This window comes from Haliotis rubra, unplaced genomic scaffold (assembly GCF_003918875.1).
Source record: "Haliotis rubra isolate DU_JTF1 unplaced genomic scaffold, ASM391887v1 Scf5, whole genome shotgun sequence".
In the NCBI taxonomy this organism is placed as follows: Eukaryota; Metazoa; Mollusca; class Gastropoda; order Lepetellida; family Haliotidae; genus Haliotis; species Haliotis rubra.
Genome location: NW_025767190.1, coordinates 2,679,910 through 2,699,591, shown reverse-complemented (window position 1 = coordinate 2,699,591; position 19,682 = coordinate 2,679,910). Strand labels below are relative to the sequence as shown.

The 19,682-nt window shown below is 43.8% G+C and overlaps 1 protein-coding gene across 1 annotated transcript in view; it reads right to left on the bottom strand.

The window, feature by feature from the left end:
• Nucleotides 1–19,682, bottom strand: part of LOC124291800 (diacylglycerol lipase-beta-like) — a 35,893-nt gene continuing 16,211 nt past the window's right edge. The window contains 6 exon segments of the mRNA XM_046728871.1: nucleotides 1–885; nucleotides 6,138–6,238; nucleotides 8,782–8,799; nucleotides 9,515–9,670; nucleotides 16,798–16,939; nucleotides 17,654–17,784. Coding sequence (XP_046584827.1) covers nucleotides 696–885; nucleotides 6,138–6,238; nucleotides 8,782–8,799; nucleotides 9,515–9,670; nucleotides 16,798–16,939; nucleotides 17,654–17,784 — 738 coding nt within the window. The 3' untranslated portion in view covers nucleotides 1–695.

Below are 19,682 nucleotides of genomic sequence, written 5' to 3'. Positions count from 1 at the left end.
GAATTTGTACTTTACTAAGAAAGTGTAATCCCAAATATAACATATGTTACATTTGACCACTTTCTAAAAATGGCATTGTGTAATCAGTATTGCAACAGTTTAGCAATGTGTCATGATACTGCTGTAAGTATTAGTATATATGATATCTGAGTCATGATACGATGCATATTAGAATACTTAATTTGCAGGCATTGCTTGCAATTTCTTCATGTTTTAGATGGAAAGGCTACGGTTGATCTAACAGCAATCAGAATACCAATTTTAATTTACCATAAGGTAAGAATAACCTGTATATTCAATAGGGGGTCATTAATGTTACTTTATAAATTATTTTTTAAAAACTGATATACGTGAAGTGAAACATAGATCTGTTGATGGCTTAGGGCATAGGCATCTAATACAACTATCATGTATAAAACTACCATGTGAAACTTTGCCAGCAATATATCAACAAAATTGTGTCACTCCCATGCATCATTTAAGTATTTTAGTTCATACAATTTCGTTGCAAAGGATACAATGCACTAAATGATAACCCCTAAGAAATATATATTATTTGGTAACAAAGTAAAGCCAATACAATTATTTAAGGCTTCATATGTTGCCCGATAAAGGTGCATGTATAACTCTATGTGAGTGTACAGGAGTTCCTCATTGAGCAACTGCAACATTATGGCATGCAGTGGTGAGAGTGATTATGTCGTCACATCAGAGGTGCGTCCTGTTTGAGCTTGAGGAACATAGTTCCTGTCATTGAGCTGTTGTAACGCATCCAGTACTACATCTGGGAAGTGATCCAATACCATGCTGGGGCTGATCAGGATTTCATTGAAGCTGTCAGGGGGAACCCATGAAGCAGTGTATTCTGGGGTTCCACCACATAGTCTGAAATTTAACAAAAGTAACCAGCATTTCAATTCATAGTCTCAAATATTTGGGAGATAACACTAACAGCATTAGCAGAAAGTCTGAAATGTAGGGGAGATAACCAACATCAGAATACAGAGTCTAGAGTGTAGGGGAGATAACCAACATGTAAGGGAGATAACCAACATCAGAATATACAAGGGGTGAGTTGTTTAGCCGATACGCTGTGCAGCGCTGCGCTTCTATTGGCTGAACAACGCCAGCTGCATGCATCGTGAGCGTTCGGGCGGCAGCGACTGAGAGAGGTGCTTCCTGCGTAAGTGAGCGACATTCAAAATGGCGTCACGGCATGTCATTCTGCAAGGTAACAGAGAAAACTTGTCTGCTCTTCTGTGACCAATAGGGACAAGTTTTTAATGTTGCGCATACAATTCAAAATCATTGCATGGAATATCTTCTGCAGCTTCGTGTGCCAAAAGTGTGGCTAGTATCGGTGATGTGTTTATATTGGACGACGCCATATTGAATGAAGAGCTCACACAGCAGTCCGTTGCACGGGAAAGCAGGCAGCGTAGCGCAGCGAAGCTTGCAAACTTTTGCTGAACAACGCGCCCAAGGTCTGGAATGTAGGGGAGATAACCAACATCAGAATACAGAGTCTGGAATGTAGGGGAGATAACTAACATCAGAATATACAGAGTCTGGAAAGTAGGGGAGATAACTAACATCAGAATACAGAGTCTGGAATGTAGGGGAGATAACCAACATCAGAATATACAGAGTCTGGAATGTAGGGGAGATAACTAACATCAGAATATACAGAGTCTGGAATGTAGGGGAGATAACTAACATCAGAATACAGAGTCTGGAATGTAGGGGAGATAACTAACATCAGAATATACAGAGTCTGGAATGTAGGGGAGATAACTAACATCAGAATATACAGAGTCTGGAATGTAGGGGAGATAACCAACATCAGAATATACAGAGTCTGGAATGTAGGGAGATAACTAACATCAGAATATACAGAGTCTGGAATGTAGGGAGATAACCAACATCAGAATATACAGAGTCTGGAATGTAGGGGAGATAACTAACATCAGAATATACAGAGTCTGGAATGTAGGGGAGATAACTAACATCAGAATATACAGAGTCTGGAATGTAGGGGAGATAACTAACATCAGAATATACAGAGTCTGGAATGTAGGGGAGATAACTAACATCAGAATATACAGAGTCTGGAATGTAGGGGAGATAACTAACATCAGAATACAGAGTCTGGAATGTAGGGGAGATAACTAACATCAGAATATACAGAGTCTGGAATGTAGGGGAGATAACCAACATTAAATACAGAGTCTGGAATGTAGGGAGATAACTAACATCAGAATACAGTCTGGAATGTAGGGAGAGAAACTAACATCAGAATATACAGAGTCTGGAATGTAGGAGAGATAACCAACATCAGAATATACAGAGTCTGGAATGTAGGGAGATAACTAACATCAGAATACAGAGTCTGGAATGTAGGGAGATAACCAACATCAGAATATACAGAGTCTGGAATGTAGGGGAGATAACTAACATCAGAATACAGAGTCTGGAATGTAGGGGAGATAACTAACATCAGAATATACAGAGTCTGGAATGTAGGGGAGATAACTAACATCAGAATACAGAGTCTGGAATGTAGGGAGATAACTAACATCAGAATATACAGAGTCTGGAATGTAGGGAGATAACTAACATCAGAATACAGAGTCTGGAATGTAGGGGAGATAACCAACATCAGAATATACAGAGTCTGGAATGTAGGGGAGATAACTAACATCAGAATACAGAGTCTGGAATGTAGGGGAGATAACTAACATCAGAATATACAGAGTCTGGAATGTAGGGGAGATAACTAACATCAGAATATACAGAGTCTGGAATGTAGGGGAGATAACTAACATCAGAATACAGTCTGGAATGTAGGGGAGATAACTAACATCAGAATATACAGAGTCTGGAATGTAGGAGAGATAACCAACATCAGAATATACAGAGTCTGGAATGTAGGGAGATAACTAACATCAGAATACAGAGTCTGGAATGTAGGGGAGATAACCAACATCAGAATATACAGAGTCTGGAATGTAGGGAGATAACTAACATCAGAATACAGAGTCTGGAATGTAGGGGAGATAACTAACATCAGAATATACAGAGTCTGGAATGTAGGGAGATAACTAACATCAGAATACAGAGTCTGGAATGTAGGGAGATAACTAACATCAGAATATACAGAGTCTGGAATGTAGGGAGATAACTAACATCAGAATACAGAGTCTGGAATGTAGGGAGATAACCAACATCAGAATATACAGAGTCTGGAATGTAGGGGAGATAACTAACATCAGAATACAGAGTCTGGAATGTAGGGGAGATAACTAACATCAGAATATACAGAGTCTGGAATGTAGGGGAGATAACTAACATCAGAATATACAGAGTCTGGAATGTAGGGGAGATAACTAACATCAGAATACAGTCTGGAATGTAGGGGAGATAACTAACATCAGAATACAGAGTCTGGAATGTAGGGGAGATAACCAACATCAGAATACAGAGTCTGGAATGTAGGGGAGATAACCAACATCAGAATATACAGAGTCAGGAATGTAGGGGAGATAACCAACATCAGAATACAGAGTCTGGAATGTGGGGAGATAACTAACATCAGAATATACAGAGTCTGGAATGTAGGGAGATAACTAACATCAGAATATACAGAGTCTGGAATGTAGGGAGATAACTAACATCAGAATACAGAGTCTGGAATGTAGGGGAGATAACCAACATCAGAATATACAGAGTCTGGAATGTAGGGAGATAACTAACATCAGAATATACAGAGTCTGGAATGTAGGGAGATAACTAACATCAGAATACAGAGTCTGGAATGTAGGGGAGATAACTAACATCAGAATATACAGAGTCTGGAATGTAGGGAGATAACTAACATCAGAATATACAGAGTCTGGAATGTAGGGGAGATAACCAACATCAGAATATACAGAGTCTGGAATGTGGGGAGATAACTAACATCAGAATATACAGAGTCTGGAATGTAGGGGAGATAACCAACATCAGAATATACAGAGTCTGGAATGTAGGGAGATAACCAACATCAGAATATACAGAGTCAGGAATGTGGGGAGATAACCAACATCAGAATACAGAGTCTGGAATGTAGGGAGATAACTAACATCAGAATATACAGAGTCTGGAATGTAGGGGAGATAACTAACATCAGAATATACAGAGTCTGGAATGTAGGGAGATAACTAACATCAGAATATACAGAGTCTGGAATGTAGGGAGATAACTAACATCAGAATATACAGAGTCTGGAATGTAGGGAGATAACTAACATCAGAATACAGAGTCTGGAATGTAGGGAGATAACTAACATCAGAATATACAGAGTCTGGAATGTAGGGGAGATAACCAACATTAAATACAGAGTCTGGAATGTAGGGAGATAACTAACATCAGAATATACAGAGTCTGGAATGTAGGGGAGATAACTAACATCAGAATACAGAGTCTGGAATGTGGGGAGATAACTAACATCAGAATATACAGAGTCTGGAATGTAGGGAGATAACCAACATTAAATACAGAGTCTGGAATGTAGGGGAGATAACTAACATCAGAATACAGAGTCTGGAATGTAGGGAGATAACTAACATCAGAATATACAGAGTCTGGAATGTAGGAGAGATAACCAACATCAGAATATACAGAGTCTGGAATGTAGGGGAGATAACTAACATCAGAATACAGAGTCTGGAATGTAGGGAGATAACCAACATCAGAATATACAGAGTCTGGAATGTAGGGGAGATAACTAACATCAGAATACAGAGTCTGGAATGTAGGGAGATAACTAACATCAGAATATACAGAGTCTGGAATGTAGGGAGATAACTAACATCAGAATACAGAGTCTGGAATGTAGGGAGATAACTAACATCAGAATACAGAGTCTGGAATGTAGGGAGATAACCAACATCAGAATATGCAGAGTCTGGAATGTAGGGGAGATAACTAACATCAGAATACAGAGTCTGGAATGTAGGGGAGATAACTAACATCAGAATATACAGAGTCTGGAATGTAGGGAGATAACTAACATCAGAATATACAGAGTCTGGAATGTAGGGGAGATAACTAACATCAGAATACAGTCTGGAATGTAGGGGAGATAACTAACATCAGAATACAGAGTCTGGAATGTAGGGGAGATAACCAACATCAGAATACAGAGTCTGGAATGTAGGGGAGATAACCAACATCAGAATATACAGAGTCAGGAATGTAGGGGAGATAACCAACATCAGAATACAGAGTCTGGAATGTAGGGGAGATAACTAACATCAGAATATACAGAGTCTGGAATGTAGGGGAGATAACTAACATCAGAATATACAGAGTCTGGAATGTAGGGAGATAACTAACATCAGAATATACAGAGTCTGGAATGTAGGGAGATAACTAACATCAGAATATACAGAGTCTGGAATGTAGGGGAGATAACTAACATCAGAATACAGAGTCTGGAATGTAGGGGAGATAACTAACATCAGAATATACAGAGTCTGGAATGTAGGGGAGATAACCAACATTAAATACAGAGTCTGGAATGTAGGGGAGATAACTAACATCAGAATACAGAGTCTGGAATGTAGGGGAGATAACTAACATCAGAGTATACAGAGTCTGGAATGTAGGGGAGATAACTAACATCAGAATATACAAGGTCAGGAATGTAGGGGAGATAACCAACATCAGAATACAGAGTCTGGAATGTAGGGGAGATAACTAACATCAGAATACAGAGTCTGGAATGTAGGGGAGATAACCAACATCAGAATACAGAGTCTAGAGTGTAGGGGAGATAATCAACATCAGAATATACAAGGTCTGGAATGTAGGGGAGATAACCAACATTAAATACAGAGTCTGGAATGTAGGGGAGATAACCAACATTAAATGCAGAGTCTGGAATGTAGGGGAGATAACCAACATCAGAATACAGAGTCTGGAATGTAGGGGAGATAACCAACATCAGAATGAGTGTGTTTATGCAGCTTTTATCATTATTCTGTTGATATAGTGGATAGGGGAAAATCAAGAATACCCAAATTGTATCATTCTAATATTACATCACCATTTTAAGAATACAACCTTTGTTACAATGAACAGCTGCAGCCACTTACCCCCCTTCCTCTACCTCCTCGATGTGCAAGATCTGCCCTGGGGGAGTCATCAACCATTCCGTCTCTGTGCTGCAGTTCATCACTGCCTCACGTAATGCTTGCTGATATGAGACAAAGCACGTCAGTGATAAATGTATCATAACAGATTATTACAATTGCCCATAAGGCTCCTTGAGACACTTTGTGAGCCATCGGTTTAGAGGATCAAATATGACAGGTTTACATCTAGTTGAAACTTTAAGTCATATTCCTGGATGACTATTAAGAGACACATATTATTTCTCGCAAAAGTATTTTTAAATTAGTCAAACAACATTGACGAAGGGATTATTGTGATAGGTAAAGCATTGGTTGTGATTAGTGACAAAGTTTAACATTGTCAAAGTGCTCCAATGAAAAGAAAATATCGCCACCAAATCATGAAAGTATGGCAAGTATGATACTAGATAAATAATCAAGAATTTTTTTTTACCTCACTCTTATAGTTTTAGTATTTCTTTTAAAAAACATTCCATATTACAATTGAAACAATAATTACGGATAACAATAAGTACACAAATGAAACTGCAAAGACACAAGGAAGTGAAAAATACATGCAACATCTGCCTAAATCAGATCAATGAAGTCAAAACATGCAGCAGGTAAACAGAGGACACCTTCAACCACCATGTTTTTATAATCAGTCAGTTCCAATATCTCTATAAACTGCATTGTCCATTTAATGAAAGAGGAATTCAATGTGTGAAAGTATTGATATATGAATGTCAGTGTCTCAGTGAATAATGCTTATGGTACATTGGCTAAGGAACATTGTGTACACAATCACATAGAAGGCATGCAACAACACACACAGTAAGGATGTCACGATTTACCAACACAACTTCTCAATGCAAGGACTATAAAAGTCCACATTCCACCCATGCATACAAGGCTGGAATTATGGAGTTCTATTTTGGTTGGACTAATATGTCCATATAAAGTCCACACTCATAATAGCTTCACAGAATCATCATCCAGTTTGTCCACAACATGGTGATGCAGTGCATACTTCTGTTACCTGCACCATTTACAATGTACCATTAACTAGGTGTTGACAGATATTTTTCAAATTTATTCAGGTTTGTATTCAAGATGCTCAAGTGATCACATGCATTTTGTAAGATAAAACCTTGATAATCAATCAGATTGTCCTCTCTTAATGTTGCCTTTTTGTCTGAAGCAAATGCATGTGATAGGGGAGGTGGAATCTAATTGGTTAAAAATGGGGGACATAGAAGGGACATAGCTTGTAACAGCAATCAGTGCCTCTATGACCAGCCATGAATACTAATTTGGCAAAGGTGAAAACTTGAATTTTGCAGTCAGTTACTGCCTTTGCTTTAGGAAAATGCCAGTACAATAGCACACTGATAATATTCTGTATTGTTTCATCAGGAGAAATAGCATAGCATCATGATTATATGTTATTCTAAACTTCGATGTAATCAAAAGTGTTGCCACTCAAGTTATATTTGAAATATAGCATTGATTGAAGTGAGTAATTCTTATTTTCAAATAGGGGACAAGGTATTCAAAAGGTTTTAAACATTTTCAAAAGTGTCTATGCCCTATAAAACATAAAAATCAGGAACATTACTTAATTTAGTATAATGGTGATATATGTTGCACAGTGAAGAAATACTGCAACAAGTATGGTATCAGAAGATAGTCTGATCGAGACATCCACATCTACAGTGACTCACTTGACAGACCCATGCTAATATAATACAGGCAGGATACCAACAACACATGTTCCCATGTTACCAAGACAACCAGCATGCTCAACACAACATATATAGCTTTTCGTTCTTTACAGCAAAAGTTTAAAACAAAGTATCAAAGCTGTTGACACACCCATGCTAATATAATACAGGCAGGATACCAACAAGACATGTTCCCATGTTACCAAGACAACCAGCATGCTCAAGACAACATATTAAGCTTTTCGTTCTTTACAGCAAAAGTTTAAAACAAAGTATCAAAGCTGATTTACAACAAAATAGTTCTCATTAAAAGGACTCATTGATTAGGAACTGTCCATTCATTATAGAAGTGAGATTGGTGTTAGGGCTGTATCATATTTTCCTAGCCTCATTTGCCCCCCCTAAATAAATGTAACATGTTTCTGTGTTTCTGTTTCCCTATGAGGACGGTGGGGTAGCCTTGTGGTTAAAGCGTTAAAGCGTTCACTCATCACGCCGAAGACCTGGGTTCTATTCCCCACATGGGTACAATGTGTGAAGCCCATCTCTGGTGGCCCCCGCCGTGATATTGCTGGAAAGCGGTGTAAAACCCAACTCACTCACTCACTCCTTATAATAAATGACTAGTCCCTAAATGATGTTAAAATGTATGACTATTTTATATGAAGCATAGAGCTGTGTGGTTTTAGGATTGCCTCCACTGTAGATGTGACAAATGTGAGTCATATTGTCATTATCCCACCCCCTCATTTACTGGCCCTCCCTACCCCTCCCCCAAAACACAGGACTAGTCTTTATGTAACATGAGGTGATAGGTTCGATACTGAAGTGAGTGATGGGACAATGGTTGACATGTGTCAAGACTGAGGACTATACACAGACAAAATAGTGATTGATATTACCTTTAGTTTCTTCCGATGCTGAATCAATTAAATAATATTTGGTAAATATGGGGAATATCTTTTAGTGTAGAACAGGAACCTACCATAGCTATCCCTGCCTAAAGCTATCACATATGATATCTGCTTACAGGTTAAGAAATGTCTGATGACAGTATAACAATTTATCTTTAACATAAACCAACAATAGAATCTCATTTTAACAACATGAGAATGAATATTTCCATAGAGCAGAAGTCAAATTCAAAACAGACAGTTTAGTACACATGCATTCCATTTGTGTAATTGCTCAACATATTCAATGGGAATCCATGCTAAGTCTTTGGCTTCATATATGCAGGAAATGAGTAATGCTTGACATGCATAATAACACACTTCACAAATAACCTAAGAACAGGAAACTGCACCAGTTGAGACATTTCAGGTCCGTCTTAAATCAGTTTACATAATGAATACAAAACCAACCTATCCCTATCATAATTTAGGTACACCCTATGCATACATAAGTTCGCCATCTTCTGACAGTGTGACATTAATCCCATCGTTATGACATCAGCATAGAAAGGACACTTTGTAGTCTGGCCTCTATTTCACAAAGCTATCTTTGCTCTAAGACTAACGTAAGTCCAAATTAAACCACAAGATTTACGATAATAACACTAAGGTAACCTTGCTGAACATGGACCTGGCAATGATTTAACAATCTTCCAATTGAATATCTGATTCTCAGACTCACCTTGGGTGTTGCATCCTCTCCTGCAGTTGTGGAGTAGCGAGTCCCAGATCCATTGTCCAGCAGAGGTTCCTGCCTGGCAGCCATGTCTGCATCACCCTCGGGGCTGGTGAGACAGCCACAAGCAATCCGCATACACCCCTTGGCCAGGATCCGGTGCTGACACACGGCAGATTACAGCACAATTACAATGACTGTTCACTGGTGTTGTTCCAACTACATTCATGTCTGGCTAGTTTCAGTTTCAGGCTAAGGTATCAATCATGAAATCTGGGATCAATTTTTCTAAAACTTTAAGACAGACAGACAGACAGACAGATTCTTTTTCAGAGAGATCGTCCTTGGGGTACATATTATGCATTTTCCGGCTGAAAAATGTCCTGTGACAGTTGTATCAATGTTTTTTGAATAAAAAGATTGAACAATAAATAAACTCTTTTATTTATTATACGGCCCCTACCTCACGGAGTTACCTCCCTTAGAGCATGCGCACCAACTGGGTAGGCTCCTAGACCCGTATCATCATTCCTTCTGCTGTCACTGCCGTGAACAGACGTGTTTATAATAGAACACACTTCATGAGCCGGACAGTGCTGAAAGCTACTAAGAAAGCTATGTCTGAGACACCACCTGTATGTATGGTCTTTATTTGCCTAAAACAAGGAACAGTAAAGCTTTACAGTTGGTTGTTTCATAATTGTGACTTTGTATTAATACAAATTACGCGAACTTTCCGTGGTTTTACGCGTGTTGCTCTGCCATGGCGGGAAGTTTAGCGTGCCATGTGATAAATAATATTGCGTATTAAAACCAACTATTACTTTCGTGGTAACCTTCGCGTATTTTTCAATGTTTTCTCGCGTGTTTATATGCTGCTGGCGGCTGTTAGCTACATGCTTGCGTGTTTGCTTTCAGGCCTTTTCATCCTGTTCGGTCTGTGGTCAGAGAAATTCCACGGGCCGACAGGCATGAGCTATCGTTGCCTGTCTTGAGAAGGCGGGCCGCCACGCTGAGTCCTGCCCTATTTGTCTGGCCTTTTCCCGGGCCCAGAAGAGGCGGGCGGCCGATCACGTTGTTTTATCATTGAGATGCGTGGAGGCGGGAGGGACCTGGCGCAGGTCCCCCGTCTAAAACAAAGCGCACGTCAAAAAGGAAAAATCCTGAGGCCCTTCCCCTCTCCTACCACTTCGAGTGGTTTTGACATGTCGGTAATGGACTCTATGTTTCAGCAGCATATGGACTCCGTGAAGTCCTTCGCTCGAGTCGGTTGGAGGTCTCGGCAGGAGTTCCTCGCCCACTCGGACGGGGCTGAGAAGTCCGGGTGGGATCGCGGGCTCGGCTCGATCCCTCAGCCTTGAGCGTCTGTAGATCCGTTGCCTCTGGCTTCGGATCCGGACGCCTCGGCTGCTATCGGAGAGGGAGGTGCTCCCAGTCCCCTCTCGGAGTTAAGCGCAGGGACCGTTGAGTATTCCTGGTATTCCGGTCCTTGCGCACACCGCCTTTGAGAGCGGAGGCACCAGTTCTGCCTGGCCTGCCTCCAGCGTCTCGGGACGGGGTCCACGCACGCCCGGCTGGCGCTGACGCGTGGAGCCGTCTGTCTGTTCTTCCCTTCCTGTGGTTCCTAGCGCTAGGCAGTCCACCGGGTCAGGGTTCGGGTCCTCTACGGAGGAGACCCAGCCTCTGACTTCGGGCTCGGCGCCGAGGCAATGGAGCTTAGGGGAGGTTGAGGAGCAGGACGGAGGCTTCCGTTTTGCGACCTTCATGCGGGAGTCCGGCAGAGAATTGCGAGGGCCTACCCCAGGCAGCGGTGCCTGCTGGTTGCGTGGACTTCGACTGAGTTCCGCTTGCCAGGCGGCGTTTGCCCCTAGGCAACCCTCGCGAGACGCAGCTCCGCATTCTGCCTTCGTTGGTCTCGGACGTGGTCGATCCCCTCTTGTCTGGTGCCGAGTGCGGTTTGACTTACGGATCTCGTCGGCGCTACCAGCTTGGGGAGGATTCCCTGTTCGTTGTGCCAATTGTAGAGCGAATGTGTGTTCACTTCCGTACGCCCTGGGGAGGCTCGGCTTCCTCGAGCAGCTCCGGCTGCTCGGCAAGGCGCCTGACTCCACCTTTGCCCTCGCGGGCATCCCCTGCGACGCGGCGTACCGGACCTACGAGGAGGTCTGCGGAACAGCGATGCAGCAGGTGCGGTGGTGGTCCATGAGGCCTACCTCTCCTCGGTTCAGAGGTCGGCCCTGGAGGCGGAGGGCATGCTGGCGGCGATGTCGCCGCATATGTCGTGCTGCTCCGTCAGCTTGGAAGTGCAGGCTCACCTGGCGCAGCGACTCTTTGCGGTCTGCTGTGTCGACGGTGATGTCGCGCAGTCATGGGGATGCGCAGGCTGTGGCTGTCAACGTCTAGGTACTTTCGGCAGCAACACAGCAGACCTTGCTGGCCCTCCCTTTCCGTCTGGGGCGACCCTCTTTCCAGGGGCCCAGCAGGTCATACGGGAGGCTGCCGCTGCAGCTACCTCCTTCAAGGACTCTAAGGCCTTGTTGGAGCACCAGCGGGGTGTCGCCCCAGCGCTCCCGTGCCACCTTCCTCCTCCGGGGTGCAGCCTACACCCGAGTCTGCCGGCTGGCCTTCGCCGCTTGGTAGGGGTAGGCGGAGGAACAGGTCCGCCAAGGGTAGGGGCAAGGAGCAGTCCTCGACTAGCTCCCAGCCTTCACAGCGGCGGGAGGTCTGCCCGACCTCCGTTAACCCATCAGGCTGCCGCTCAAGCCGTGTCACGCCCAGTCAGCTCCGCTACCGGGTCTACACACGCTCCTACCCCATATCCCAGTGGGAGGCCACCTCTCTCTATTCCTGCCGGAATGGGAGAAGGCTACCAACAACAGCTGGGTGCTGGCCACGGTCAGCATAGGCCATCTCCCACTGTGGGGCGGAGTCCGCCCGACTTCACCGGCATACGTCGCACTCCGGTGCCGTCATGTCAAGCCAGAGGCGGACATATTGCGCTAACGAAGTTCAGGCTCTGCTGGACAAGTCCATAATCGAGCGCATTCCACCGGGGAGAGGAACAGGCGGGATTTTATTCCACATACTTCCCTCGTCCCAAAGAAAGACGGCGGGTTCGTCCGATTCTCAACCTCAAGGGGTTGAATCGCATGCTCGAAGTACCATCCTTCAAGATGGAGACACTGCGGCTTTCGGTGATCTCATCTGTTCAGCCCGGCGATTGGCTCCGTCAATCGACCTAAAGGATCGCGTATCTGCATGTACCCATACATCCATCGTTCAAGCAGTACCTTAGGTTCTCTTACGACGGGATGTATTACCAATTCAGGGTGCTCCCCTTCGGCATATCGACTGCCCCAAGGGTGTTCACCAAGCTCATGTTAGTCCCAGCTACCCTAGCTCGCTCTTTAAGGAAGGCGTTGTTACCCTTACCTAGGCGACTGGTTGCTCGAGCACTAACACAGCCAGCGCAGTCAAGCTGCTACTCACACAGTGATAGACATTCTAACTTCGACTGGGGTGGATCATCAACCTCAAGAAATCCGACCTGGTACCCACCCAGGACTTGGTTTTCTTGGGTAGCGATTCAAGCGAACAAGGATCTCGTTTCCTTGTCGCCCGACCGGGTCACCAGAGTTAGGAGATGGTATCTTCATTCCTCTCCCAGCCCCAGGCACCAGCACGGACTTGGCTCCGTCTACTGGAGCCATATGGCGGCGGCGATCTCTGTAGTAGTGTGGCGGTAGCGGTTGAGGATGCGTCCCCATACAGCAAGCTTTGGCTCGGCTGTGGACTCACCACGGAGGATCTGGGGCGCAGTCTCACAGTCCCCCAGTGGTTGACACCTCACCTTCAGTGGTGGACAAATGTCGGGAATCTCACCAGGGGTTTCCCTTGGAAATCGGCGCCAGCTCTCACAGTTCAGACCGATCGTCCCTCCACGGGCTGGGGGTGTTCTGGGCAGTCTGTCGGCTTCGGACTCTGGTCGAAGCGAAGCCCACCTTCACATCAGCGTGTTGGAACTGAGAGCTGCGCGTTGGTATTATTGGCTTCAGAGAGCATGTCCGTGGCCAGGTAGTCCGTCTTCAGTTAGACAACCAGGCGGCCATGTCGTACATCCTGAAGCAGGGAGGCACGGTGTCCCCAGCTCCTCCGGGGAAGCGTGGGACTTTCTCCTCTGGTGCGACCAATACGATTGTCAGGTACTCCCTGTTTATCTCCGGGCTGGAGAAGCGGCGAGCAGATGCGCTCTCTCTCGCGGATCCTGGCCCCTACTGCAGTGGATGCTTTCGACAGGCAGATATTCACAGTAATCTCCCAGTTATGCGGGTCGTTCGAGGTGGATCTGTTTGCGTCGGCGGGGCGCATCAGAACTTCCGTGTTCTGCTCTCGGATACCGGACCCAGGGCGTTGGCTGCCCGACGCCTTCCTGCTGGATTGGACGGGCAAAGTGCTCTGGGCGTTCCGCCGTTACCACTCATTCCCCCGTGTCCTTTCACAGCTGTCCACCCAGCCAGCTCGGCTACTTGTGCTACTGGCACCACTTTGGCCCGTCACAGAGCTGGTTTCGGTAATTCTCAGGTTTCTGGCTCAGCCTCCTGTTCTATTAACTTTGCGACCCGGACATTCTCACTCAGAGCGGGGCCCACCCAAATCCACGGATTCAGTGGGTGGCTTGGCCTCTGTCAGGTCTAACCTCGAGGCACGCGAATTCCTGCAGCAGTTGCAGACACAATTCTGGCTTCCGAGGCGGGATTGACAAAGCGTTCAGAATGCGAGGATAGGTGGTCCGCTATGCTTCGCTGGTGTTCAGATAGGGGATTGCAGATCCCTTTTCTGCGGATTTAGTCCGAGTATTGGAGTTTTTGCAAGCTCGTTTTGAAGAAGGCCTGGCGGCTTTCGACCATTAGCTCTACTCCACCGCTATTTCCACTTTTCACACCCCTGTCGATGGTGCTCTTCTGGGGCAGCACCCTCTCGCATAGCTTTCAGCTGGTGCGGAACGGATTCGACCTGCTCTCAGGCCGAACCAGTCCACAGCAGGATTTGTCGATCGTGCTTTCGATTGGCTGTCCGGTCCCACTTTCTCACACCTATCGGCTATTTCCATTCAGTTGTTGACCTGGAAAGCTGTTTTCTGGTGGCGGTAACATCTGGTCGTAGGGTCGGCGATTTACATGCTATGTCGTCCGACCGGCTGACTGTGTTTCACGCGGATCGTGTCAGTATTAAGCCTCCCAGATACTTACCGATCCGAAGGTCGATCACGCTTTCCATGTGACAGCTCCTATCGAACTTTCTACTCTTACCCAGCCTTCCACATCGGGGACCACTCCCTCTGAGCACTCACCCGTTGGATGTCCGTGAAGGCAGCTCAAAGTCTATATCAAACTAACGCAGGGAATCGATACGGGTACCCAGCTGTTCTGTTGTTACGCGGTGGCGGGAAGGCTGGTCTGCCAGCAGCAAGCAGACTTTGTCTCGCTGGCTCGCCTGGCGTATTTGTGCCGCTTATCAGGCTAAGGGCAAGCCTCCCCTGAGGGGTTGAAGGCTCACTCGGTCAGGGCAGTAGCCGCCTCAAAAGCTTTTGCATCGGCACTCCCCATTGAAGAGATCTGCTCCGCCAGCTATTTGGAGCCGGCCAAGCACGCGTTTATCGCCATTATCAGCTCGATACGCATTCCGTAATCGTCGCGAGCTTTGGCCGTACTGTTCTCTCCAGTGGACAGTGTCCTGCCACCCTGACCGAGTGAGTCTTGGTTTATTGGTTTGTTTTGACGCTACTGTACAATAATTCCATTATTGACATGTCTGCTACTGTGTGCTCACTCAGAGAACCTGTACCCCCTTTCGATTCTCTACGGAGTTACTATATCGTTAGTGAGTGGTATTTTGCATTCCCCCTACGGTGCTCTTATGTAAAAGCCACTTAGTGGGTGGGGATTCATTGACATTCGCACTACGTGCAATGCCTCATTATGCTAGTGAGGTCGTCTTTGAGCACAATTCCTCCCTGTCAGTTCCCCTCCCATAATGCCTCTCGCGGAAGCAAAACTGGGACAAGTGACAGGTGAGTGTTATGGCGTCTGTTCATTTTTTTTCCATGATACGATCGCTATATTTGTGTGTGCTTGGACAGAATTCCCTCCTCCCTGGCCTCCGGTCTTTGGGAGTCTGTGTTTATGCATAATATGTACCCCAAGGACGATCTCTCTGAAAAAGAATTAACCAAACCTGCAGAGGTTTTCAATTCTTTGAAGAGAGTCGATCCTGGGGTAGGGCCTCCCGCCTCCCCGCAATTCTGTTCACTGATATATTCAGCAGAAGGAATGATGATACGGGTCTAGGAGCCTACCCAGTTGGTGCGCATGCGCTAAGGGAGGTAACTCCGTGAGGTAGGGGCCGTATAATAAATAAAAGAGTTTATTTATTGTTCAATCTTTTTATTCAAAAAACATTGATACAACTGTCACAGGACATTTTTCAGCCGGAAAATGCATAATATGTACCCCAAGGACGACTCTCTTCAAAGAATTGAAAACCTCTGCAGGTTTGGTTAAATTTATTGACACAAGCCACATGGGCCTCTGGACATACATACAATACAGTATAGATAATATTTATGTTGGATGGTGAGGATGACATTATTAATAAGTTAAAAGTTGTTTCTTCCACGGAATGCTTCATACACATATCTACCTAGAGAGCGCTGAGTATTAATATTTTGTGTTTTGTGTTTAAGGATAAAACAGACAAAGCATAACATGTACAGCAACACAACAGTTTCATAACAGACATGTTGAGAGGTCCATTGGTGTTTCAGTGTTTCCTACTTGGTGTTTTGTGTTGGAAAGTGTTCTAAATACCAACTGTGAGTTTCACTATTTGATTTGTTGTAATTTACAAAAATGTACTGAAAGCGAATGCTTTTAACATTTTATATGTATATATTTTCTTCATTGGTTGCTTAGTAATCATTCATTCATAAATCTCAAATTTTACCCAATACCCATCTTGTTCTGTGGAAAGATACTTTATGACTTAGACCAGTTACTTTATGAAATCTAACTAGTTGGTCTGTTTGATTGTTTTTTTTAAGCATAGCAATATTTCAGCTGTATGGTGCAGCATGTAATATAGAATCAAGCCTGGACCAGACAATCCAGTGATTGATGTCGTGACCAACAATCCACGCCTTAAGGTTACGAGAACACAGTACCAGCCAAGCCACTGAGTTGCTGGACTCACTTCAAACATGGAGTCCCCATGAGGGGTACTCTGGTACTGACCTTGGGAAGCTTGCAATCATCCAGAGCTTGCATGATCTTCATCTTCAGGTCATTCATGGTGGGCATTCCTAGCCGCGGCACCAGGTCCTTGCCGACTACCACTGAGCACACGTAGCTCTGGACATGGGCACTTGCTGATGGGCTGGCAGGAAGAAACATCTCTGGTGATATCTACTCTCCAGCGTTTATAACACTACATCGGTCATGTCTCCAACAATGTAAGCTGGCCACTGTGGAGACTCAGGTTATGTCACCAGTACCCATGTATGTTGTGAAAGTCTTTTTACTAGGCAATAATACCGTAACAGTCCTGTTTACTTGAATACAATCAAAACAACATACAGACAATACTTCCACCGTGATAAAATACAACACTGTAAAACCGACCTGTAAGATAACATTCACTCACTCTTGTTACTTGTAAATCAAGGGCATGAATAGACAGAAAAAATTAGCGTTGTTCAACACCATTGTGAGTTTTCAAAAGGGAACAAGAGAAGAGATTATGTTAAACTCCGGATGTGAGTTGTGATGAAACGACCATACTACAATGGGAAAGTCAACCTATACATTCTTAGACAATACAGAGGGGCTGGAACATTGAAAACACTTTAAAAAGTCATTAATAATTTTCATGTAGAATGTTAAAGTGTTTGTGTGACCTTTGGACACTGTTTATCTATTTTTTAGCTTTTCATCATGTCATCACTTTCAGACACAAACCAGTCTGCTCCCCTCCAAATATTTAGGATGCAACGTTTCAGGACGATGAAAGATAATATCTAGTTGATGACATCTATATGTATCCATAAATCACACACATAACAAGTCACCAGGTAGCTCCTCTTTCACCTACCTCATGAGTCCCCCTGGTGGGGAGTAAGCAAAGCAGACAAGGTCCTGATGCTGTGGTTTCAGCAGGATGGACAAGATGGCTGCCACGCCTGCCCCCAGGCTGTGCCCTACAATGACCAGGCGGCTGCACTCCTGATGAGGGAGAACAGAAATTGTGACCATGTCTGAGATCGTAAACTGGATGATGGCGTTCAACAAACGCTACATGTTGAAAAGAACATCTCATGATCTTGTTCAAATGCAAATGAATATAGCCTTCAGAGTGGGAAAAGTTTCAGTATATTATATGTTCATATCTGACCAAAATTAGCCCAGTCTAAAGCTGTAAGCGTGCCATGGTGGTGGAACATATTATGACTGACTTTTTCTCGATTTTGCTGACAGCTTGCTAAGTGATAATTTTGAATATCTAAAACCAGCAATTCTGCTTCATTGTACATAATGACACACAAAAGTGAACTTAAAGATCACATATACTCTAGGGGGTTACAAATACATAAATCAATAACTGGCATCGCTATAAATGAAACCCAGTCATTAAAACTACTCACTTCGATCTTTAATCAACTTAAATCGACCTTTTTGACACCAGTGCACAATTCTCACCCGCAAACGAAATTTCAACCAATCAGAGCGGGGCGTCTCTGTGACGTTATATGAGGAGTGAGTGAGTTTTGGTTTTACGCCGCTTTTAGCAATATTCCAGCAACATCACGGCGGGGGACACCACGTCATATGAGGAATAGATATGAGGGCCGATGCAGAATTCATCTTCATTTCAGGGGGGTAAATTATCTTGTTTACAGGTTTGTATAAACCTGAAATCGTGACAACTGTTGTGGAAAATGAAAGCTATATGTTCTCACAATCTACTGTCATATAATTTTGTCTTCTGCATTGCCTAGATTCCGAGTTACAACTTGTTTTCATAGACGATTCCGTCAAAATCGCTTGGTGTCGTTAGGCCTTATTTGTATAATGACTGATCCAAATTGATCCCATTTCTGTGTTTTTTTACCTCGATACTTAATCATGTCGTGACAAAATATGACGTCTATTACGTATGATATTAAAAATTGACATTTGGTTTATTTGAATCGGTTAACTAAACACCCCTATTTTGCCATTGCTAGAAGAATCTGAAATTTTACTTAGGTAAATAGGTACATACAGTTTTAGCACACAGCAAATGCTTATTTGTATTTCTTATGCAACAATGAAGTTCTGTTTGTATTCTCAAAACAGTGTCGGCCCATAAGTTTTCACATGCAATTAAAATTGCATGCATTCCAGCAGTTAATACTCCCTCGTTGTAACCCGTGTTAGGTGGTATAAACCTACACATGTTATTTGTCATCATTCACTTGATGGTCAGTTAATGAAATTATAACAGGTATAATTAGTGGTAGCACCACTTAGATTACCCGACAAAGGTTCCCATTTGGCATTTCTTGTGTCTGGAGTAAATATTCAACATTATAGACATCGATCAAAGGATTAACCGATAACACGCTGATTGATTAATTACTTTTATCTTACACAGTGGATTTGTTAAAAGGTAGTGTTTATGTATGTAGATTTACCAATCTATACTGAATACACTCTGTCGTGTCTGTGTCTGCGTAAAAACGTCCTTCCTTCAAAGGATTTAACCGCCAATACAGTGATTGATTGCTCATTATTGGCTAACTAAATTACCGTTTTTAAAGAATGGCGGACATTATGCAATCAGTTGCCAAGTGTGCTATCTTGGGTGACCAATGAGACTATACACCAATGTGGAATACTTGAAACGATATGTCACTTTTTCGTATACTAGACTGTTAAAAGACACATTACTTGGAACAGCTGCAGATGAATGGCATATCACTCGTTTTTGTGGATATTGATGGATTTTGTTTTTATTCATTTGTCGTAGCATTCAACAGAATCGTTGTTTTCGCCGTGAAGTGTAATGAGACACACACTAGGGTGTGTGTGCGAATTATGATACACATTGGCAAACTATAAAATGCCTAGATATTACAGTC